Genomic DNA, 26,088 nt, shown 5'->3' with positions numbered 1-26,088 from the left:
ATTCAATCAGCTTGGGCAGCTACCTGCCCAGCCCGCAGGGTCTACCGGGAGTTCACCCCATCCGGGGGGGTGGCCAGAGGAAAGGATACATCAGTGGGGATCAGGGCGTATATCAACAGTCTACACCGTGAGGTGCCTGGCCTCCACCCATCTAGACCATATTTTGTGGAACTTGTTAGGGCAATTACGACCCATATATGTTAACTTATATAAGGGGAGGGCCGCATTCACCAGCTCCCTCCCAGGTGGATCGGGCCTCTTCCAGTGAATCAAAATAGTTTTCCTGGTGTAGTAAGCACAGTAAAAAATAAAACGTTTATGTGTGGCGGTCGGCAGATTATCAGTCACCCCCAAAAGAAGGACCATGGGACTTAGACCAACAGGTGTCCCACTAAGCGAATCAATGTCAGCAACCACCGCCCGCCAGAACTCCTGTATTCAAGGGTAGTCCCAGACCATATGCATGAAATTGCCAACAGCCCCCTACAGCGTGAGCATCGGTCGTCATCTAAACGATAGATGACCGACAATCTTTGTGGTGTGTAATACACTCTGTGAAGAAATTTCACCTGGATGAACCGGTCTTTAGCCGTGATCATCAACGGGACATATTGTTGGAGACCCTCAGACCAGTCTTCTTCTGTGAGACCAGGTATATCCCTCCTCCAGGCATTTAACGCCCGCACTGCACCACTGTTACCAGCACATGTGAGTCTAAGGTATATGGAGGAGAGTGTTCGATCAACAATAGAACAAGTTAAGAGTCCCTCAACCGTGTGTGGAGCCAGGGTAATCGGCTCCGGGAACTGGGCCTGAATTGCATGTCGGAGCTGCAAGAACTGGAAATACATCCACAGGGGCAGGGAGAACCTACTCCTAAGCTCGCTAAAGGTTAGAAGTCGACCTCCGGGCATGATATCCCTGAGGGTCTTGACCCTGCGGCTTGCCCAAGCCTGCGGGTCCGGCACCGTTATCAGATGGGGCAGCCCAGGATTGCCCCACAGCGGAGTATGGGGAGAAAAGGTCCGGGGCTCTACCAGAGTCCCCGAGACCCGCCGCCAAACCCCAACCGTGGTCCTCTTGGGGGTGGTAACATTAGCATTAGAGCGGGGCCCCCTATAAACTAAGCTCAGCATATGACCACAGTATTGCCGCCTCAAGGTTCACTGCAGGGTTTGAACGGTCCTGTGTGAACCTCACCAAGACCAAAACCGCCACCCAATAATATTTTCTAAAGTTAGGCAACGCTAGACCACCCCCCGACACCGGGAGCTGGAGCGTGGACCTGGCGATCCTGGGCACCTCCCCTCGCCACACAAATGCCCCGACAGCCCTATCTAACGCATCAAAGAAGGAGTTGGGAACAGGAACAGGGGTATGCCTAAAAACATAGAGGAACTTAGAAAAGACATCTTCACCAGATTCACCCTACCCACCGGCGTGAGCGGCAGGGTCTTCCAAGCCATACACTTGCTGTGGAAGTTCTGTAGGACCGGGCGGACATTGGCATCCAAGTATTCCGGCAGGTGTCTCTGAACAAGGATACCCAGATATTTAAATTGGTCGACCCACTGGAGGGGGGCCGGCACCCCAGGAGGGGGAGCCATCGGTCGAAGGGGAAAGAGCACTGATTTTCCCCAGTTAATTTTTATGCCCGAGAACCCGCCAAACCTTTCAAAGATCCCAAGGGCCGCCGCCAGGGAAGCGTGGGGGGTCCCCAAGATACAGGAGAGTGTCGTCTGCATACAGCAATATCTTCTATCTACCAGAGGGGGCACCGAGATGCCCACTAACTCATCAGAGGATCGGATCATCGCAGCTAGTGGCTCAACGGCCAACGCGAAAAGTGTAAGGGAGAGGGGGCAGCCCTGACGGGTGCCTCGGCGGAGCGTTAAGGTTGCAGAGAGGATACCACCAGTACGAACCCTGGCTGTTGGGTCGGAGTATAGCATTTGTAGCCAAGAAATAAAGACCGGTCCGAACCCAAATTTGCGCATCACAGCCCACAGCTATCCCCACACCGAGTCAAATGCCTTCTCAGAGTCCAGGGAGGCAACAACCTCCACCCCCCCCCCCACCCCCAGACATCCGATCAATCACTGTAAACAACCAACGCAGATTAATGTCCGTCCCCTTCCCCGGCATAAAGCCTGACTGGTCACCGTGCACCAGGGACGAAATTACCCCATTGAGCCTAGTGGCTAGGACCTTAGTAAGGACCTTGGCGTCCACGTTGAGGAGGGATATGGATCTGTACAACGAGAAGAGCTCAGGGTCCTTACCCGGTTTAGGGATAACCACTATTATCGCCCTTAGCATGGAAGGTGGCAACTTGGCCTCCCGCAACGAGGTCCGCAGCACCTCACCTAGAACTGAAGCCAGTGACTCACTATGTGTCTTGAAAAACTCAGTAGGGAGGCCATCCTCTCCTGGAGTCTTGCCGGCCTGCCTGGAGGCCACCGCAATCTGGACCTCCTTCAGGGTAAAAGGGGCATCCAACCGCGACCGTGCCTCCAGGGTGAGCACAGGGAGCTCAACAGCATCCAGATAGGATTGAAGCTGGGTCGGAGAGTAGTCGACCCTGGAGGAGTAGAGGTCAGCATAATAGGAGGCGAAGCGGGCGTTGATCTCCTCTGGGTCTGTCAGTAGCCTCCCGGAGGGGACCCTGTCTGTTCTCTTGAGAGCCAGGCCAGCATACGCCCCGTCCTCTCACCCTGCTCAAAGATCCTCTGAGATCTATAGAGTAGCTGCTTCTTGGCCGCCGCCATCCTTAGCAGTTGTACTTCTCGAAAGGCCACAGAGAGAGCCAGTCTGCAGCTCTCCTCCCCTGTCACCACATATTGTGCATCCAATGTCTGGGCGGAAGTCTCCGCCCGTAGCAAGGAGTCACGGGAAGCCCGCCGTGCAGCCCCAATGGCGCCCTGATACTGTCCCCTAATATAGGTCTTAAAAAACTCCCAACTACAGGGGGACTTGCTTGGAGGGGGGTCCGAAGACCAGAAGGACACTATAGCCGAGCCTATCTGTGGCTCCACTCTCTCATCCGTTACCCAGTACCTAGATAACCTCCAGAGGCAGTTTGCCGGGGCCGTATTGATTTCTAGTTTTAGCAACACCGGAGCGTGGTCCGAGATACCCCTAGGAAGAGCCGTCACCTCCATCAACCCTATTCAGGACGGGCTGCTGACATAGACCAGGTCAATACGGGACATTGCCATGTAGGAAGCCGAGTTGCATGTATATCCCCTGGTCCGAGGGTGCTTCCACCACCACACATCTGCAAGTCCAAGCACCGAGGCCCAGCGTGAAAGCGGGGAATCCAGTGCTGGATCAGGGGTCAGTTTATCAACATTAGGACAAGGGACCATATTAAAGTCTCCAGCCAGGATCACCGCCTCCACCGGAAACTCTGCAACCACTTGCGCGATCCTAGCAAGGAGGCCCATCGTAGCAGGGGGGGGGGGACATACAGGCCCACCAGTACTAGGGGTTGACCCTCCACCACCGCATGTACCACTACATATCTGCCCTCAGGATCCAACCGCAGATCAAGTAAAGTGAAAGGCAGGGGCTTGTGTATAAGAACACTAACGCCACGGGCTCGGGAGGTATACGTGGAGTGATAGTAGTGTCCCACCCACATTTTTTTGAGACTAAGGACCCTACCACCCACCAAGTGGGTCTCCTGAAACAGGCAGACATCTGGGTTATAATCCTTAAGGAACTTGAAAACCAGCGCCCTCTTAATATGGGAGTTTAGCCCCCTAACATTCCATGAGATTAAGGTCAGAGGAGCCATGTCAAGAAGCAGAAGCACATTAGCGGGGTCCCCCCCTCCTAACCCACCTGCCCCGCAAGGGCTTTGGTTCTACATAGATTTTGTCAGGTCTGGATAACCCACTGCCATAGAAGTCTAGCATTTGTTTTCAGGAACACACATATGTCGAGTAGGACAAGCTGGCTAAACTCAGGACGTTGCAGTAAAGAAATCATGGTGTAGCCGTTGAGAAGGGGATCTGTCAGCATCAGTCTTTTAATTAATAATCATTGCAATAGGAAGAAGGGGGGCACTTACCTTAATGCTTCCACGTCCCTGATGTCTTCTCCCGCCATGGTGACGCTTCAGCCAATCAGGTTCCTGATCATCAGAATCCGGGAACCTGATTGGCTGAAACAGCCGTCAGTCTCATACAAGGAACGCAGGGAGACTGCGCTCTGAGTATAGAAATCCGAGAAGTCTATCAGAGCCAGCGGCTCTGAAAGGCAGTTCCTCACAGCCAACCAGCTGCCGCTATTCAGGTAACCGGTGCCCTATGTCTGGTTATATGAATAGACCAGCGGCTTCAAGGTTGGTCATCTGCAACCAATAAAGTGTTCCATCACCTGAAAAAGTATTTACAAATTACATGTTTTTCGTAATTTTTTCTTCTCCCTTTAGGAAGATCCTGATTAACTGCGTGTTCCAGTTTGGAACGTACCTGGTGGTTGAGCCCAGTATGCAGGGGGCGGCCTCTCGTATTCCTCTAATTCAAAAACCCCTGATAGAGCAGGCAGGGACTCGGAAGTACAAAGGGGCACAAGTGCCTGACAGGAAAGCTGATGTGGATACAGCCGACAGCAGGGAGGTGTTCAGTAGACTGGAACAGTATGCAGGCGGCTGGATACAGCAGGGAGGTGTTCTGTAGTTCAGGAGACGAGCAGGTGGAGGCAGGCTAGGTCAAGCACGGCGGGCAGATCAGGTACAGGAATGGAATCCAAAGAGGAGCCAAGGTACAAGTCAGGTCGGTATCAGGCAGGTAGCAATCGGGCCAGAGGAGTAGCAGAAGCGGAGTCAGGACGAGCCGGGATCAGAGGCAGGGGCAGCAAGCAGGAATGGTCAGAGATGAGCCAAGTCAGACAGGAATCGGATATTCAGAGTAACGCATAGCAGGGGTCTCGGAACGCTGTAGACCAGACCACAAGGCGTCCTTCTCCTTTTTTAAATAGCGCATCTGTCGCGAGGTGTGCGTGTCCTTGTGCCGTCATTCCTGCCATTGCGCACGCCTAACGGCCGTTCTAATTGGGAACCTGTTACTCAGATTGCTGGAACGCCTTTCTTGATATTTGCCATAAAAATCCAGTAGAAAATACAAAAGTTTCACAAAATGCATCTGTTTTTAGGTCTTTCATGGTACCTTTTGTTTAACCTTTGCAGAATCAGTTGATCCTTCAGTTGATATCTGCTCAAAATGCCCCACTGTGGTTTTCCAGTTTTTGAAGAGCATCAACTTTGCTGCATAACAGGCACACTGTAGGATGTGCTGGATAGCCAAGTCCACTGATGAGTATTTTAGCGAAAATTCCTCGGAGGGGATGAGCGAATTAAGGCTAGGGATGTGAGACGAATGAGGCGCGGACAAGTCCTAAATCAAAACAAAATTTATTGGAAAACTTCCTGGAGACATCCCCAATAGGGCTAACCCTCCACATGGAAAAAGGTGATGATAGAAACGGACGATCAAGAACCCTTTGGTTTGCTCCGCCTGTAGCAATTCATCGACAACAGCCGGGTTATTCTCTGCCGACCTCAAATTGTTACATTCAAAGGTCTCTGTTGGAAGGGTGATGAGGCCAGTATGGAAAACTGTGGAAAATCCCTCCAGCAAAAACTGTCTAACCGCCGGTTGATCCGGCATAGTCAAGATGTACCAAGCGGCTTGACCAGGCAGGCGGACTTATGGTGAGCTCTGAAGCAGTTGGCGCAAACGTGCAACAACCTACATTGGTTGTAATTACAACCCGAATAATTGTAGTTGTTGCACAGCTGAGCTTTCCCTAGGTAACGTATGGGTCTACCCATCTTGTCCACCTGCCCAGGGGTTCCCGCTGACCCCACTGCTGCCTGCTTGGAGGGCCCCACCTGACTAGTGGACTCAGCATTTGAACACCAGGCTTGTGGTATGAGCCGAGGACTGGCAGCTGGTACACACCGGGGACTTTTGACTGGCGAAATGCCTACAAAACCATTCCATGTCAATGCTGCCCCACCATGACACCACCTGGAACTGAGCCCATGTGGCCGCCACTTTAGCCCCAAAGGATCGGTGATAATCATAGAAGATTGAGCCACCGTACTTATGAGCTAAATCCAATTTCTCCCTCCTTCCTGGGCTAAACAAACATATATAGGCCTGGATTCACGTAGCACTTACGCGGCATATCTCGAGATACGCCGCGTAAGTGTAACGATGTGCCGTCGTATCTGTGTGCTGTGCCCATAGAACTAGATACGCCTGAAAATAGGCTTCTTATGACCGACGTAACTTGCCTACGCCGGCATATCTTGGGCGCATATTTCCGCTGGAGGCATATGGGAAATTCAATTCCCATATGCAAATGAGTGAGATACGCCGATTCACGAACGTACTTGCGCCCGGCGCATTATTATACGCTGTTTGCGTAAGTCGTACGTCCGGCGTAATGTTAAACCACATAAAGCAGGAGTAAGTCATGTTAAGGTATGGACCAGGGAACACAGCCGTCGTATTTAACGTTGTTTACGTAGTAGTACGTGAATAGGGCTGGGCTGGGCGTAGGTTACGTCAAGTTACGTCGTAGGCAGTGATTCGACGTATCTTATGGAGTATTTACGACGTGATTCTGACGCATGTGTACTGGGATGCGTCCACGGGACGGTGCATGCGCCGTTCGTTCGGCCCATCATTTGCATGGGGTCAAGCTTCATTTAAATGTATCACGCCCACCTACTTTGAATAAGGCGGGCTTACGCCGAGCGAGTGCTTTGTGAATACTTTGCTCGCCGCTCTGCGCAGCGTCGGCAAAATGTATATTCGATACGCCGGCATAACTATATGCGCCGATCTACCTGAATCCGGCCCGATGTCTCTGAAGATGCCAAATGCCAGCATAAACTCCGGTTAGCCGAGTTTGCGATTGAGCCTGGGATCTTTTGGTTTTCAGTACCACCGACACCTCCCCACAAGTAAAAGACTTGTTCTCCGAAACATCCTGGGCCGCTATGAGCAAGGAGGCCAAATTAACATCTTTCCCCTCCAAGATGTCCTTCTTGATATTGTCTGGGATAAAATGGGCTGGAGACACCGCAGGTGGGGCAGCCAACGGTGACAGGACCCCCGTAGGTAAAGCTGTGACATTTCCTGCGGCTGGGCTCGGGAGCACAGGCACTGGGGGTGCTGCAGCCACCTCGGCACTGGCTGGCACTACTGTACTAGCCAAGGCCCGGGCCTCAGTCACCTCCATCCTTTCTTGTAACTGCACCATGGAGGTAGACAGCGTATTTAGCACCGCATGAAACTGCACCAATGAGTTGTGTACCGACACATGTTCAGCGCTGGTGGCAGGTGGTGACTGTGAAAGAGATGGGAAACACAACCTAAAAAGTTCCGCTCTCCTTGCTGTTGAGGGGAAAGAAATGCCTTTGCGGCGGAGTTCAGCAATAAGTCTGGGCACAGTCCAACTCCTTAAGGAAGGTGAACGTCCATGCTCCGAACCCCTACGCGGAGTAGGTGGGACGAATGAGAAGTCCTCGCTTTCTGCCACTTGCCGAAATCGAAAGAGACAAAACTTCAGACATTGAAAAAATTGGATACCTCTAAACAAGGTGGGATTTTTCGGGCAACCATAAAAAGTGATGACAACTAGGTCATAAAAAATATATAAATTTAATACAAAATATAAATATAGAAAAACACAATAACACGTCAAAATACAGATACAAATATCAGACTAGAAAAAATTGTTATTGCTGTAGATCATCATGTGCCCCAGGACAAGGCTAAGGGCATGGATTGTCGTTTCCGACGCGTTTCAAATGTTAATTTTACATCCTTCTTCAGGGAAATTAAACAGTAGAATTTTTTCTGAAACATGAAAATACAAAATAAAATGAAGGAAAAAAACTATTTGTGGTCAAGCATAAGCATTGCAGAATGTGGGCAAAAGGTTCATTATCTAAAAGAAAAGGACTCACCTTCTCCCAGACAAGGAATACCTAGATTAACCCCAGGGGGAGGCGTGGGCGCACCAACACCCAAAAAGGGAGATGACTGGGCCGGGTGATGTATCCAAGGCCCTAGAGGGCTCCTTCATTCAAGAGGGTTCCAGAACCATGGGGGGTGGGTGATAGTCAAATCCACCATTCGGTCAGCAACCAAACATAGCCAAGGCAACCAAACATAAACTTCAGACAATAACATGAAAAGCCATTGCCCCCCTAAAAGCCCAAACACGTGACTGCATTGGTGGCCGAAAATAGAGCGTGAACTACTAAGCATGACCCGGAACCAGCAATGATAAATGAAATGAGCGAGCCCGAGCGACCTGCAGCGCGACAACAGGTATTTACAAACGAACACTCAGGGCTACGATACCCACAGGTCGTGGTGGGCATTTATAATGAGAAATGATGGTGCAATACCAGACATGTGATGTACAGGCGAGAAGATTGTGGTCCAACAATCATTTAAAACAAAACCTGAGCCTGTACGGAACTGTATACGTGACAGAACCTGAAAGCAATTGGACCTGGGCAAAATTACCTGAACCCATGAAAGCATACATACGTACCTGCTGACCCAGAGAAGACACAGCAATCTACCTGAAAGAATTAATACCACATGTACCGACGGAAAAAATGACCGCATGAAAAAAGAAATAACCAGACAAAAGAAATGAAAATGCGGTCAAAAGACCTGAAATGACCACCCCAGATTCAACGTCCCCCATGCATCGTGGCAGAAAGCCCCCCCCCCCTTAAACGCCAATCTCAAAACGCATGACAGATCAATCAATGAGAAATCGCATGACGGTTTTACCAATGACAAATCGTATGACGGATTTATAATGGCAAATGGCATGATGGATTTACCATGATAAAACATGGGATGGTAGAGCTTGCTCATGCGGGACTGAAACGCTAAATGACAATGTGCCCAATGAGAGTCCCTGTGAGCCAACCTCTCCCCCACCCTCCCGGCATAGAACGTTTGCCAAATAGTAACCAGGCTGCCCCTCAGTGTTCTATGAAAAGGTGTATGGAAAGAAACAACCTCATAAGACAAGGACATGATACATGTGCATATACAACGTGCTGGGTCTATTAGAATGGCACCTATGAATACTGGTGTGTGAAGATACCAACTCCCCCTCTATGCCGTTTTTTTACTGAGTACATGCTTTAAGACATATAGTTTAACTGGGGTACGGATATAGACCAGGAAACCACCCCTGCAAGCCTGTAACCAAGAGACAAGCACCCCCCGCCTGGGATCTACTTCCCCCGGCCATGATTGGCGACACAAGTGATTCCCCCCTTCCGTGCCCCGCACGAGGCTCCCGAGGGGTTCCCCATGTTGCCAGAGTGTGAGGTGAGTGCCTGCGGCCAGCCTTCTAATGTATCTTTTTGTTTCCCCACTTCCCTGGAGAACAGGAAATGCTCTGTCCATAAGAAGATCCTGGAGTATTACTGCACTGAGGACTCCTCCTGTATCTGTGTGTCCTGCAGGCTGGATGGAGAACATCGGGGACACCAGGTGGAGACTCTGGATGAGGCCTCTGCGATAAAGAAACTGAGGAATGTTCTGCAGAAACGGATGAGAGAGAGGAGACAGAGAAAAGAGTCCAGAGCCTGCAGGAACACAGGAGGAAAGTACAAGGAAAAGCAGATGATGAACCAGAGAGAGTCACTGTCCTGTTCAGAGACCTCAGGGGACGTCTGGAAGACCTGGAGAAGAGAGTCCTGAGTAAGATCTGCAGGCCGGCGGAGCGGATCTCTATGTTAATCAATGATCAGGTCCAGGATCTGGAAATAAAGGAGAAGGATCTGTCCAGGAAGATGGTGGACATTGAGGAGCTGTGTAACATGACAGATCGACTGACTGTCCTACAGGAATCAGACACAGGTGACTTGTGTGATACTGAGGATGGAGATGATGAGGACAGAGAGAGACGTGATAAACTCCTCCATGATGCAGGGGATCTGGATGTGGCGGGGATCTCATACACATTACACACAGGTCTATCTTATATCATGTCTGGGGTAAATGTAGAGAAATTTACAGGCACACGTGTCTGTCCACATTCTACTACAAAGGGCAAAGGCCACATCAATGCTGATCCATCCAGGAGATGTCCCCAACTCTCCCCCACCATACAACCATCCAGGAGACGTCCCCCAACCCTCCCCCACCATAAAACCATCCAGGGGACTTTCCCCCAACCCTCCCCCACCATACAACTCTCACACTCCGCCAGGCTGGAGGAACAAGTATTGAGTCTGTTTTTTTTTTTTATAAAAGTGTATTTTGTGCACTTGTTCTGCCACCTTTCTCCATGCCCCGGGTGGAAATGGCGGGGACACAGCCCGTCCTACCTGCTCCGCTTTGAAGCCCAACGGGGCAGAGGGACTCCCTATAAGGGAGTGAGAGGATCTAGCCCGCTCAAACAGCCCCGTTAGTCCTTTGCCTCTCTAAAAAAAGAGACCGCATGGTCAAAGTGCGTGCATGTTAACCCAATTTCGAGTGCGTGTAAGTGTGGTGGTTTTTGTAGGAGGGGGGTGGGCGTACTAAGCGCAGGCTTACCTCGCATAGCACACCCACCGGGAGCCGGGCTAGGACCACCAAACTCAATTCACATGTAGCCGAGACCGGGAACCGAACCCCTAGCTGCAGAGGTGAATGGCTTGTCAGCGCAGTGCCAATCGCGTTGAGCCACTGCAGCTCCCAGTATTGGGTCTGTTCAGCAAACATCGGGGTTTGCAGACATAATATTGGATGTGAGGACAGCTGGTAATGGTCTTTATATATCAGATGACAGGAAACCCTCTCCTTACTACTGCACACCTAATCAAATTCTACCCCTCCCATCGACCAAAAGAATATGGCCAGGTGAGCCAATCAGATACACCCATATGAGATGATGCTTGCTTATGTCACTTTGGCTATAAAACTGTGATTTAAATAAAGCTTGTCCTATCTTTGCTGTTGGAAGACGATGGAGACTGCAGTCTGAGTTATTGTCTGTCTGCAGGCTCACGTCATCATGAATTTGGCTCAGCGGCAGAATAGAATACGTGTCATGGAATATATGAAAAGATTGCACAATATCTGAAGAAACCCTCAAAATGTAAATATCTTTTCAGCTTTAGCCAATACAGTTTTGGTGTATAGACTGCAATTCTTTTTCACCGACTTCAAGGTTGGTCATCTGCAGCCCATAAAGTGTTCCATCACCTGTAAACTTGTCTAAAAATGTCCAAGTTTTGTTTTTTTCTTCCTTTACAAAGATCCAGGAGACATCCCCAACCCTCCCTCACCGTACAACCATCCAGGAGACTTCTCCAACACTCCGCCACCATACAACCACTTAAGCCACTCCAACCCTCCCCCACCATACAACGCTCACCTCACCAGGCTGGAGGAACAATTATGGGGGCTGTACAGCAAACTTTGGGGGTTATATTGTTGGATGTGAGCATAGCTGGACATTGAGATACATCTATCAGATGACGGGAATATTGCATCCTGCACATGATATCAGAATTACCCAGAAACATTAAGGTCAGGTGATGAGCAGCCAGAGTTTCTCCTCAGGGCGACATTACTGGGAAGTTGATGTTGGGAGGTCATTGTACTGGGGAGTCGGGGGTTACCCCAGTATAGACAGACATGAGAGAACAGGTCAGGGATTGGTTCTCAGAAGTAGTCCCTGGGCTTTGGAGATGTGGAGGGATAAATATTTTGTGATACATGACAATCAAATCCAAATTTCACCACAAAGTCTCCAGTATCAGAGGTCAGGATCGATCTAGATTATTACCTGTACATTCTCCCCACTAAAACACCCCCCCCCCCCCCATATTGTACACAACACATTTGTAGAGTGGAAATTCTATTGTTCCTTTTTGAATAGAGAATATTTGTCTAAACCCAATGATACCTCCATTCATCTTTGGTGGTCAGTACTGCCATTGGATGTGACGCATACAATTGAGGGGGGGGGGGGCTGCTTTGCAACTGCCCAATCACTGAGTACAATGCATGTAGCCATGTTTTGGGCTTTACAGGATCTGAGGGAGTTGCATATTGCCGCCTCCTCCATCTGTCTAACACCTCTGATAAGTGATCCACCCCAGAATGCTTTTCAGAGGAGCAGCAAGGTCTGCTACATGTGTAATCTTAAACTGGCCACACAGAATTTAAATTCCTCAAAGAGAGGCTCAGCAAGTTTAGTAACAATCCCAAGATGTAACAGGGGGGAGGGGTGTTTTACTTTGACATACACTTCACAATTGGTTTGGTTGATATTGATGAGATCCTTTTTCCTTTTTAGGATCAGATCAATAGCACAGGATAGTTCTGTGATTGGAGGAAAAGTGAGGAGTTGTCTGTAGGAACGTTTCCATGTTTCTTCTTCTAATAAACCAGAAGTTCTCAACTCCGCTCCCCAAGTACCCTCAACAGGCCAGGTTTGCAGGTTTTCCCTTTATCTTGTACAGGTGCTTTAAATCTGAGCCAATGGCTTGATATTTCAGACAGCTCAATTATCTAAGAGAAATTCCCAAAACATGGCCATGGGGGTACTTGAGGACAGGGTTGAGAACCCCTGAAATAAACAAAACCAGATGAGTTCCTCCATCCAATAGATGTATATGGCGGGGGGTCAGTTTTCGTAAAGATTTTTATTAATCATCCAATAAAGTGATATAAAAGGGTTAACCTGGGAAAGGGAGGAGCTATAGGTCAATTGGAATAGCTGAGGGAGGTCATGTGATTAGTAAGTGGGAAAGTCTTGAGCTTGGGGCACTGTCACATTGGTTAGTGTTGGTCATGTGATGAGTGGGCGGGGTGATGAAGCAGTCATGTGATGAGTGGGCGGGGTGATGAAGCAGTCATGTGATGAGTGGGCGGGGTGATGAAGCAGTCATGTGATGAGTGGGCGGGGTGATGAAGCAGTCATGTGATGAGTGGGCGGGGTGATGAAGCAGTCATGTGATGAGTGGGCGGGGTGATGAAGCAGTCATGTGATGAGTGGGCGGGGTGATGAAGCAGTCATGTGATGAGTGGGCGGGGTGATGAAGCAGTCATGTGATGAGTGGGCGGGGTGATGAAGCAGTCATGTGATGAGTGGGCGGGGTGATGAAGCAGTCATGTGATGAGTGGGCGGGGTGATGAAGCAGTCATGTGATGAGTGGGCGGGGTGATGAAGCAGTCATGTGATGAGTGGGCGGGGTGATGAAGCAGTCATGTGATGAGTGGGCGGGGTGATGAAGCAGTCATGTGATGAGTGGGCGGGGTGATGAAGCAGTCATGTGATGAGTGGGCGGTGATTATATCTGGGTGGAGAGGAGAAGCAGTCAGTCATGTGTATGTTGGGAGAGGGAGTTGTGCTCTGTGGGGGTGGATGTTCTACCAAAATACAATGACATTGAAGCTGTTTGTAGGGAAGATCTTGATTGATATCTCAGCACAGAGATAGAGAAGGACAGAGATGACTTGTATCTCAGTATAGGGAGAGAACCAACTTGTATTTCAGTACCGGGAGATTTCTATATCAGAGACGGAGCTCAGTCCCGGGAAATCATTCATACCTAGGACTTGGTTGTCTCTTCTGAGCTTCTAGAAATAGAAGAAGATCCAGAAAGTTCTGTGTTGGGAAACGTTGATACCAATTTATATTATCTGGATGGAGATCCTGAAGGACATATTTTGGGATTGTGAATGGAGCATCTACCCTGTGTGTATAGAGCTCTATGGGGCATGTGGTGGGGGGTGGTGTATAGAACCCCATGGGGCATGTGGTGGTGTATAGAACCCCATGGGGCATGGGGTGGTGTATAGAACCGCATGGGGTGGTGTATAGAACCCTATGGGGCATGCAAATTCCAATTGGTTGAGGGTCCAGCCTCAAAATGCTTTCCACCTTGTATGAGGTTGGGGTTTGAGGTATAGAAGATTACCTGCCCCCTCCCTTTTGGAATAAAAATGCAGCAATTCCTTCAGTTTAACTTTTTCTTTACACTTTTGGTCAATATGAATAATTCTTAAAACTGAAAGTGATTTTTGGGCTCATCAGGCTTTTCATGCAGTAAATGCAAAGCATCGTCCTCCTCTCCATACACACTGCAGGCTCTTCCCATGTAGTGATGGGTTTAGGCTGGGTTCACACTACTACACTGCTTTCATCCTACTTTGCTCTATAGAACTGGCTGGTACTCCTGCGCTGTGATGGATAAGTGTGGGAACGATGGAGTGACAAGGGAAGGAAGAGGAGGGGAAATGCAAAACTGGAGGTGGGCACTGCAGCAAACAAAAAAGGAGGTCTTTCCAATGAAGGACAAAAGTGAATGCGATAAGTGTGAGTGTCTGCGCTGTGATTAAACTAATGAGGGATAAACAAGAAAAAAAGGGTGATGAAAAGGGAGGGAGGGGGGGGGGTGTAAGGTGATGTTTGAATCGGGGAAATCAAACGTGGTCAGATGCAAAAGGAAGTGACCTACAAAAATGGTAAATAAATCCAATCCTAGCTGGACTGAGTGACAGTGAACACAAAAAAAACAATGCATGTATAAAATATATATAATAACTGGTGTGTGTGCTACAAATAACTATGAAACAAACAATTGCAGTGAGTGGGGACCCAAATCAGTGAAACCAGAAAAGGGAGACTCACAGTTCAAAGTGCAGAAGTGACTTGGGTGAACAATAAGTTTGGTACCAAAGTCCAATAAGTGAAGGAGTGCAACCCAATTCAATCCATGGACCGTGCAACCCACACCATTAGGTGAATAAGGCGGCTTACCTCCTGGTTGTCACTCACAAACAAGGTAAATTGCTAGTACTTCAGCCTCCTGTTAGATGAATATCTTCTTAACAGATCGCAATGTTTGACCATACATGTAGGAAAAAAGATATATATATATATATTGTAGCTTTGGCCTCCTGCCACTCAAAGGAAAAAGGGTTTCTCAAGGATGCAGTGGGTAAGTGTACACTTACGCAACTCACACTGTGTGTAAGGGGAAGGTGCCTGTCTCCACGAGCACCGAGCTCGTATCCTGATCTTCTCACTGTAAGCACTCTGTTCCTCAGGTATCCATGAGAGCGGCCGCTCATATCAGGGTAAAGGAGCAGAGAGGGGAGAGAAGGGGGGGGCACATCGCGTAAGACTGCACAGCAACATTTTTAATAAACAAATAAATAAAAAACTCACATTGAGCAATGTAAAAACGGTCGCATCTCCTACGAGCACCGCGCTCGTCTGCCGTCCGTTAGATGTTGCTCCCAATCAGTACTCTAGTGTCCCGACGCGTGTTCGTCACATCACGTGACTTCATCAGGTTCCCCTGATAGTTATTTGTAGCACACACCAGTTATTATATATATTTTATACATGCATTGTTTTTTTTGTGTTCACTGTCACTCAGTCCAGCTAGGATCGGATTTATTTACCATTTTTGTAGGTCACTTCCTTTTGCATCTGACCACGTTTAATTTCCCCGTTTCAAACACCACCTTCCACCCCCCCCCCTCCCTCCCTTTTCATCACCACTTTTTTTCTTGTTTATCCCTCATTAGTTTAATCACAGCGCAGACACTCACACTTATCACATCTACTTTGCTCTGTGTTCAATGTTTCCCTATGAGAGCGTCTTGTAGCGTCCTACACAAGTCGGTCCGACTTTGAAAATGCTCCCTGTACTACTTTTGGTCCTACATTGATCCTACTTCAGGCCCATTGAATATCATTGAAGTCGGACCAAAGTAGTATCCTGTTCATGAAAGTAGGATGGATGTAGGACCAATGTAGGATAAATGTAGGACCAATGTAGCAGAGCAAAGTAGGATGAAAGTAGTGTAGTAGTGTGAACCCAGCCTGAGTCCTTAGCTGGGGGATGGGCTCATTACCCCCCTGTGTGCTCCTATTTGCCTCCCTGCTTCTCACTGATCGCTTCCCCCCTCTAATTGCCAATCATCTGATATTGTGTCCAGCAGTTCCAATAATGTGGAATACACTTGGTGACATGACTCGTTTGGTAACGGCCATTGTTTCATTACAATGTAGAAATTGTACGAGAGAGAAAAATGAAATATAAACAAACTCTCATTAGTGTCGGATATAATACATTGGTGTCAGGAATTCCTCCATCACTGATCACCAATGGTGTGAAATTACATAATACGGACACTGGAAGTTTAGTCTCTCTGATCTCACTCGGGATGTTTCACCGCCATGTTTGACCCCGGCCAATAATATGAATACCTTTTGTACCATAAGGCCTGTTTCACACCTATACATGTTTCATTGTGTTTGGACCTGGGAAGCCATTGCCCCCCTAAAAGCCCAAATACGTGACTGCATTGGTGGCCGAAAATAGCGCGTGAACTACTAAGCGTGACCCAGAACCAGCAATGATGAATGAAATGAGCGAGCCCGAGAGACCTGCAGCGCGATAACAGGTAATTACAAACGAACACTCAGGGCTACGATACCCACAGGTCGTGGTGGGCATGTATAATGAGAAATGATGGTGCAATACCAGACATGAGATGTACAGTACAGGCGAGAAGATTGCGGTCCAACAATCTATTTAAAACGAAACCTCAGCCTGTACGGAACTGTAGACGTGACAGAACCTGAAAGCAATTGGACCTGGGCAAAACTACCTGAATCCATGAAAGCAAGCATACCTACGTACCTGCTGACCCAGAGAAGACGCAGCAATCTACCTGAAAGAATTATTACCACATGTACCGACGGAGAAATGACCGCATGAAATGTATAACCAGACAAGAAATGAAAATGCGGTCAAAAGACCTGAAATGACTACCCCAGATTCAACGTCCCCCATGAAATGCCCATCGTGGCAGAAAGCCCCCCCCCCCCTTAAACGCCAATCGCATGACAGATCAATCAATGAGAAATCACACGACAGACTTACCAAAGACAAATCGTATGACAGTTTTGCCAATGACAAATGGCATGATGGATTTACCATGATAAAACACGGGATGGTAGAGTTTGCTCATGCGGGACCGAAACGCTAAATGACAATGTGCCAGATGAGAGTCCCTGCGAGCCAACCCCCCTCCCGGCAGAAAACATTTGCCAAATAGTAACCAGGCTGCCCCTCAGTGTTCTATGAAAAGGTGTATGGAAAGGAACAACCTCATAAGACAAGGACATGATAAATGTGCAGATACAATGTGCTGGGTCTATTAGAATGGCACCTATGAATACTGGTGTGTGAAGATACCAACTCCCCTCTATGCCGTTTTTACTGAGTACATGCTTTAACCACTTGAGACCCGCGCTATTGACAAAAGCTGTCTACAGCGCGGCTCTCAGGTGCCAACTGGACGTCTTTGGACGTCATTTCAAGTGCATTACCCGCGCGCGCCCCTGGGGGGCGCGCAGCGGGTAAACACTGTCCCGGCGCATCGCTGGGAAGCCGATGCGTGTACCTGGCGGCCACGATGTCCGCCAGGTACACGCGATCGTCGGGAACACAGCAGGGACATGGAGCTCTGTGTGTAATGATGGGGAGTAAACACAGAGCTCCACGTGCTGTCAGAGGAGAGGAGACCGATCTGTGTCCCTTGTACATAGGGACACAGCATCGGTTACCTCCCCCAGTCACCCCCCTCCCCCCACACAGTTAGAACACACCCAGGCTACACATTTAACCCCTTCCTCACCCCCTAGTGTTAACCCCTTCCTCACCCCCTAGTGTTAACCCCTTCCCGTCACATTTATACCGTAATTAGTGCATTTTTATAGCACTGATCGCTGTATAAATGTGAATGGTCTCAAATTTGTGTCAAAAGTGTACGATACGTCCGCCGCAATATCACAGTCCCAATAATAATCGCAGATCGCCGCCATTACTAGTAAAAAAAAAAATAATAAAAAAAATCATAATTCTGTTCCCCATTTTGTAGGCGCTATAACTTTTGCGCAAACCAGTCGCTTATTGCGATTTTTTTTTTTTTTTTTTTTTTTTACAAAAATACATCAAATTACGTATCGGCCTAGACTGAGAAAAAAAAATAGTTGTTTTTTTTTAAAAACAATTGGGATATTTTATTATAGCAACAAGTAAAAAATATATATATATTTTTAAAATTGTTGCTCTTTTGTTTACAGCGCAAAAAATAAAAACCGCAGAGGTGATCAAATACCACCAAAAGAAAGCTCTATTTGTGGGGGAAAAAAGGACGTCAATTTTGTTTGGGAGCCACGTCGCACGACCGCGCAAATGTCAGTTAAAGCGACAGTGCCGGAAGCTGAAATTTCGCCTGGGCACGGAGGGGGTTTATGTGCCCAGTAAGCAAGTGGTTAAGACATATAGTTTAACTGGGGTACGGATATAGACCAGGAAACCACCCCCGCAAGCCTGTAACCAAGAGACAAGCACCCCCCGCCTGGGCTCTACTTCCCCCCCCCCCGGCCATGATTGGCGACACAAGTTATTCCCCCCCTTCTGTGCCCCCCGAGGGCTTTCCCATGTTACCAGAGTGTGAGGTGAGTGCCTGCGGCCAGCCTTCTAATGTATCTTTGGTTTCCCCACTTCCCTGGAGAACAGGAAATGCTCCGTCCATAAGAAGATCCTGGAGTATTACTGCACTGAGGACTCCTCCTGTATCTGTGTGTCCTGCAGGCTGGATGGAGAACATCGGGGACACCAGGTGGAGACTCTGGATGAGGCCTCTGAGATGAAGAAGAAGAAACTGAGGAATGTTCTGCAGAAACTGATGACATAGAGAGAGGAGACGGAGAAAAGAGTCCAGAGTCTGCAGGAACGCAGGAGGAAAGTACAAGGAAAAACAGATGATGAAGCAGAGAGAGTCACTGTCCTGTTCAGAGACCTCAGCAGACGTCTGGGAGACCTGGAGAAGAGTCCTGAGGGAGATCTTCAGGCAGACAGAGCGGATCTCCATGTTAATCAATGATCTGCTCCAGGATCTGGAGATAAAGAAGGAGGAGCTGTCCAGGAAGATGGGGGACATTGAGGAGCTGTGTAACATGACGGATCCTCTGACTGTCCTCCAGGAATCAGACACAGGTGACTTGTGTGATACTGAGGATGGAGATGATGAGGACAGAGAGAGACGTGATAAACTCCTCCATGATGGAGGGGATCTGGATGTGGCGGGGATCTCACACACATTACACACAGGTTTATCTGATATCATGTCTGGGGTAAATGTAGAGAAATGTACAGGCACACATGTCTATCCACATTCTACTACAAAGGGCAAAGGTCACATCAATGCTGAACCATCCAGGAGATGCCCCCCAACCCTCCCCCACCATACAACCATCCAGGAGATGTCCCCAACCCTCCCCCACCATACAACCATCCAAGAGACGTCCCCCAACCCTCCCCCACCATACAACTATCCAGGGGACGTCCCCCCCCAACCCTCCCCCACCATACAACTCTCACACACCGCCAGGCTGGAGGAACAAGTATTGGGTCTGTTCAGCAAACATCAGGGTTTAAAGACATAATATTGGATGTGAGGACAGCTGGTAATGGTCTTTATATATCAGATGACATAAAACCCCCTCCTTACTACTGCACTCCTAATCAACTTCTACCCCTCCCATCGACCAAAAGAATATGGCGACAAAGTCCTGGAATGTTCCCTCGTGGTCAAGAAACAGACGTCACAAGAGAACACCATATGTGGATGAGCCAATCAGATACACCCATATAAGATAATGCTTGCTTATGTCACTTTGGCTATAAAACTGTGACTTGAATAAAGCTTGTCCTATCTTTGCTGTTGGAGGACGATGGAGACTGCACAGGATAGAATGCCCATAGCGTAAAATTGCTTCAACAGCGATGTTTATTTTAAAAAAGTATTACACTTACAATTGGGCTGACAATGCATGCATTGAAACAAGGCATCCGCCTATATGAACGGCTGATCTCGGCGTCTTCTCCTTGTATCCTCCCGCTGTCCCTGCTTGCTGTGTGAGATGTGATGGCGTCGGGACGCAAGCAACACCTACGCGTTTCGTCACATGATGACGTCGTCGGGGATTGGCTGCTGCGTCGCCGACGTCACGTCTGCCCTTAAATGCCACCGATCCGCCATTTTGGAAGTGGGAAAAGCGGCGAAAACAGGGCTGCCCTTCTCTGACATAGTTCCCTATTGGTGAGAATGGAAAAAAAACTGACAGAGCAAGTAAATACTTAGAAAGAAGGGGAAGAGCGGCGGAACACAGTACTGTCATCATGTGGCCAAATAGGAGAAGACAGCAAGTATAAAATATATACTAGACTCACAGTCAAGCTTGACAGCATAGGGAGAACGGGAAGAGACATCAAGATGCACAGTAACCTTAGGTACATAAAAAACATATAAAATATAAATATTTCTTATTAAAGAAAATATAATATATTTAATAAATCCTCAAGATTCGGGACAAAGATAAAATCCTAAAATAAAAAATAAAAAATAAAATATTTTTTTTTTTTTTTTTTAAACATTCTGTAAAGAGAATGGTAAATTGAGCCTATAGTCCTAGGAGTTGTTTATGAAGCTATTTACATCCCTATCCACATTGAGCCCATGTGGGATATAACATTTCATGTTGAAAATCCACTGGGTCTCAATCCTGGAAATAGAGCAAACTTTGTTTACACTTCGCCAATGTGGCTGTAACTTGACAATAGGAATAAACAGGGTCCCCTCCAAGTTTTTATTATGACACTGAGCATAATGCTTGGATAGGTTGTGCTTGGTAAAACCCCGCCTAATGTTACCGACGTGTTCCTCCAGTCGCACGTGTACTTACCTCTTAGTTCGTCCAATGTACTGTTTTGAACAGGGACACTGAATGAGATAGATAACATGGTCACTTGGACATGTGATAAAATAATCGATGGGGTAAGATTTCAATGTCTGTGTTGATTGAAATGACTATTTCACTCCCCTGAAATTGGTCTACTTTACAGATATTACACTTCCTACAAGGGAAAAACACTTTCATAGTTTGGAAAAAGGAAATCGTATTAGGGAGGTTGATAACATTAGGTGCCAACTTGTGGCGCAGAGATGGTGCTCCCCTAAATAGGACCACTGGTTTATCAGGAATGGCAGGACCAAGTACTCTGTCATTCTTTAAAATGTTCCAATATTGAAATTTGTTTTAACTGAAAAATATTGGTTGGAAAAACCAGGAATCATTGAACAACCAAAACGGTTATCACGAATACGACCTGGTCGTCCCTGATTGGTCAGCATAGTCTTTCTGTCAATATTAGCCACATTTCGAATGGTGTCATCTATATTAGATTCTTTATACCCCTTTTCCAGAAATCTAGATTTAAGGACCAGGGCCTGCTTGTGGTAGTCCACAACATTGGTGCAGTTGCGCCGGATCCTTTGGAATTGGCCTTTAGGAACAGCACTAAGCCACGTTGGATGATGGCAGCTGGTAAGGGGGATGAAACCATTTCTGTCAGTCTCCTTGAAAAATGTGCTAGTGGAAAAAACTCCATCTTTAACACAGATGTTAAGGTCAAGGAAATAGATTTCTGTACTACTAGCCTCAGATTTAAGACATATACCTCTGTTATTGGTATTAAGCAGAGAGATGAAAGACTCTAAGGATGGGAGGTCTCCCTTCCACAGAATCAAAATATCGTCTTTTTATATCTTTTCCATAGGCATAGTTCCTTAGGGGGATTGTGATCTATAACCTCCCTTTCCCAATGGGCCATAAACAGATTTGCCAGGCTTGGGGCAAATTTAGCCCCCATGGCTACACCACACTTTTGTAAATGAAAATTACCGTCAAACCAAAAATAATTGTGTTGGGTAGCAAAAACAATAAGATTGATGATAAAATCCTTCTGTAGAATCCCCAAAGAGGAGTCACTTTGGAGGTAGAAGCGTACAGCTTCTAGGCCTTGTTCATGTAAAATAATTGTGTAGAGTGAGTTAACGTCGGCCGTAGCCATGACGTAACCCTCTCTCCAATTTAGTTTCAGCCAGGAGATTGAGAACCTGTGTGGTGTCCCTAAGGTAAGAGGGGGTTTGAGTTACCAAAGGTTGAAGGAATTTGTCAATGTATTTTCCAATCCTTCATGTAATGGAATCTATGCCGCTGATGATTGGGCGACCAGGGGAATTTACCAAACTTTTATGTATTTTGGGTAAATAATACATAATCGGGATCCTAGGAGCAGATGGAATAAGAAAAGCCCTCTCTTTTTTACTCAATATACCCAATGCAGAACCTTCATCTAGTAGTTCAGATAAAGCTTTCTTATATTTATTTGTAGGATTGCATGCCAAACGACTATAGGTAGCTTCCTCAGCCAATAACCTCTTCATCTCTGTTAGTTAGTCCTCTTTATTAAGAATGACGACCCCTCCCCCCTTATCCACAGGGCGAATAACTATATCATTACGATCACAAATGGATTTAAGATTGTTTTGAAAATCCTGACTGTAGCCTTGAAAACCCCAAGGTTTAGGAACAATGTCTTTCAGGACCATTTCTTTGAAGACTTGTATAGAGGGGGCCATGAACCCTGAAGGGTTGAATGTAGAGGCATTGGCAAGTTTGGTGTGTTTCACCTGAGTGGAATTATTTAGAGTTCGTACAAGTGGGGAGGTGGGACAAGGGATCTCTGGAGCATTATCTAATGCTATACAGGGTCCAGGTAAGGGAGTTAGACAAGGGACCTGAAGTGTGTTTTGAGAAGCCACACAAGGGATGACCCGATTAGAATTCCCAATGGGATTAAGGAGAAAATGTCTTTTAATACTCGTCTTCCTTATGAATTTGTGGGCGTCTATAAAAGTTACAAACTTGTTCAGTGTGGGGGTGCAAACTTGAGACCCTCAAGTTGTTCACCTTTTGAGAGCTGTATTGTACTTAAATTGAATACTCCACTAATATTGTTTCTTTTTTCCTGGCCTGAACCCTCCTACCCCCTCTGGAGCCCCTCCTTCCTTTTGACCCCTTTTGGGTCGGATGTTGGCTAATGGAAAAAAACGAGACTGTTCGCCTCTAATTGAATTCCGTTTTTTGAAGACCCTCTGACAATGGGTTCAGCTTGCCATAAAAATCGAGTAGGAAATATAGAAGTTTCACAAAATTCATCTGTTCTGGGCCCCTTTTACAGATAAGGATTTCATGAGGATACATGTCTCATCCGCTTGCTCAGCGGGGATCATTCTGTTGATCCCCTGCTGAGCCGACAGATGACAGGGCGGTTCCTGCACACTGTGGGGGGATCGGATGAACACATGCCGTCTTTCGATGTTCACCCGTTCTGCTCTGCAGACGGATGGAAAAATAGTATTTTCCTCTGTCTGCAGAATCGGAGCATAGCGGACGCTGATGAGATCTGGTATTCATGCGCTAACACCCGATAACTCATAGGGATTAATGTATGTCCCTTTTTCATCCGTAAATGCATGTGTGAAAGGGGCCTTGGGTCTTTTATGATACCTTTTTTTAACCTTGGCAGAATTAGTTAAACCTTCAGGTATCGGCTCCAAAATGCCTCACTGCTTTTTCCAGTTTTAAAAGAAACAAATCGACTTTGCTGGATAACCGGCACACAGTGTGTATCTTTCAGTTTCCACACTTCCCTGGAGAACAGGAAATGCTCTGTCCATAAGGAACTACTGGAGTATTACTGCACTGAGGACTCCTCCTGTATCTGCATGTCCTTCAGGCTGGATGGAGAACATCGGGGACACCAGGTAGAGACTCTGGATGAGGCCTCTGAGATGAAGAAGAAGAAACTGAGGAATGTTCTGCAGAAACTGATGACAAAGAGAGAGAAGAGATGGAGAAAAGAGTCCAGAGTCTGCAGGAACACAGGAGGAAAGTACAAGGAAAAGCAGATGATGAATGAATGAAAACTTATATAGCACAGCACATGCGAACTTAATCGCCTCTGGGTGCTTTCTGTTCCTGTCTCCTTTGGTATCAAAAGAGATGAGTCTTGATCTTTCTCCTGAACGTCAAGTGGTTCTCCTCCAACCGAATGCTGGTTGGTAAAGTGTTCCATAGTCTAGGCCCTTGGACCGCGAATCTCCTTTCTCCTTTGGACTTGTATCTGGCTTTGGGTATCTGGAGGAGATTTTGATTGGTGGATCGCAGAACGCGATTGGGATTATGAGGTTTTATTTTTTTCGCATAGATAATGGAGAGCATTCCCATAGATACATCTATGCGTTAGACAGAGTGCTTTAAAAGTGATTCTGTCTTTTACTGGTAACCAATGAAGGGTTCTCAGTGAAGGTGAGATAGATTCCCAGGGTTTTATCCCAGTCACCAGTCTGGCGGCCGTATTTTGAACGACTTGTAGACGAGCAATTTGGTACTTTGGGAGACCGAGGTAAAGGGAATTTGCATAGTCCAATCTTGAGTTTACAATCGCTCCCACCACGACCGCTATGTCTTCCTTTGGAATAAAAGGAATAAGTCTGCGTAGTAGATGGTGAGATCCGCTTACTACTGACCCTATTTGTGCATCCATTGTCATGTAGGAGTCGAAGATGACCCCAAGACTTTTGACTTTGGCGCTAGGGGTGATGATTTTGCCCAGAATGGGCGGGGGGGTCCAAGTTGTTGTAGGTTGATTCATACGCTTGGCGTGAAACAGGAGAAGTTCTGTTTTCGCTCCGTTGAGTTTAAGATAACTCTTTGTCATCCAGTCCTCTATCAAAGAGAGGCATGTCTCTAGATTGAGGTGATGATCCTTTTTATTGCAAATACGGAAATATAGTTGCGTGTCGTCTGCATATGAGTGGTAGAGCAGTTTTTGACTGCTAATAATCTCAAAAAGAGGGCGAAGATAGATGTTGAATAACACCGGCGACAGGGGGGATCCTTGAGGGACTCCGCACGATAGTGTGCGTTTCTCAGAAGTGAAAGGTCCTAACTTCACTATTTGCGATCGTTTTTCCAAAAAAGAGGAGAACCAAGATAAATCGTCTTGGGGTCCAGGTTGGGTTTCTTCAAGATGGGTCGAATTATACCCTCCTTCAACTGGGAGGGCACTATGCCTTCCCTGAAGGATTGGTTGATAAGCTGTGTGATAGGAGGTGCCAGGATGTTGGCGCATTCCTTCAGCAGTTTAGTGGGGATGATATCATTCGGCGCGGTGCTGTTACGCAGAGTACCGATGATATTTTTAGTGGCATGGATAGAGATAGGTTCCAGCATGAACTTACCTGGTTGTGGTCGATTTTATTAATGAAGTAATCTGACAATTCACTGCAAAATTCTTGTGAGTCCGAATTGGGGGCTTTAAGACATCCTGGATTCATGGTCTGAGTGACCAACTTGAAGAGTTCGCGTGGGCGATTAAGGGCGCTGTTGATAGCCTCGGAAAAATAGTTTTTCTTGGCTTTGAAGATTTCTTTGTGGTATTTTCTTGTTGCTTTGTAGATGATGAGGTTCTCATCTGAAGAGCTTCTTTTCCAGGCGGCTTCCGCCCTTCTACGCTCTTGCTTCAGTAATGCCAGTTGGTTGTTGAACCAGCTGGAGTTATTTTTCCGGATGCAGGTTTTACGTTTCGGCGCTATTAAGTCGGCTGACTGTAATAGGGCTATGTTTATGGTATCCAGCGTTTCTTCAGCCGTTTGATGCGGCTGAATTGTATTTATTTTTTTCCTTAACGTGGCTTTGAAGAGTTCCGAGTGGAGCTTCTTCTGACATCTAGTCCAGTGTGTTGTCACTAGATTTGATGTTTTAGTTAAGGGTGGGAAATTGGAAATAATGAATTTAATTGCATGGTGATCTGTCCATGGCAACGGTTCATTTTCCAAGATTTTTATTTCCAGATCTTGTCTGAAAATAAGATCGAGTGTGTGACCTGAAGCATGTGTGGGCCCACATACTAGTTGTTGTAGCCCTAATCCTTCGAAGTGATCAATACAGGCGTCGGCAACGGGGTCTTGCAGGGAGTTGGCCCAGAGATTGAAGTCCCCGAGCAGCAAAAGGTGTTTGCTGTTAAGGGTATAGGTGGAGATAAAGTCCCTCAATGATGGGAGAAACTGCGATTTTGGGCCAGGTGGCCTATAG

At 47.2% G+C, this 26,088-nt stretch overlaps 1 protein-coding gene across 1 annotated transcript in view; it reads left to right on the top strand.

Moving 5' to 3' along the window:
• The window catches only part of LOC120945804 (tripartite motif-containing protein 6-like), a 39,319-nt gene extending 17,675 nt beyond the window's left edge, over window positions 1-21,644 (top strand). Inside the window, exons 2-3 of the mRNA XM_040360228.1 lie at window positions 9,812-10,057; window positions 21,351-21,644. Coding sequence (XP_040216162.1) covers window positions 9,812-10,057; window positions 21,351-21,644 — 540 coding nt within the window. The remainder of the gene's footprint in view (window positions 1-9,811; window positions 10,058-21,350) is intronic.
• The last annotated feature ends 4,444 nt before the right edge of the window (window positions 21,645-26,088 follow it).

The sequence above is a fragment of the Rana temporaria genome, chromosome 1 (assembly GCF_905171775.1).
Source record: "Rana temporaria chromosome 1, aRanTem1.1, whole genome shotgun sequence".
Taxonomy (NCBI): domain Eukaryota; kingdom Metazoa; phylum Chordata; class Amphibia; order Anura; family Ranidae; genus Rana; species Rana temporaria.
This window is presented reverse-complemented; position numbering and strand designations above follow the sequence as displayed.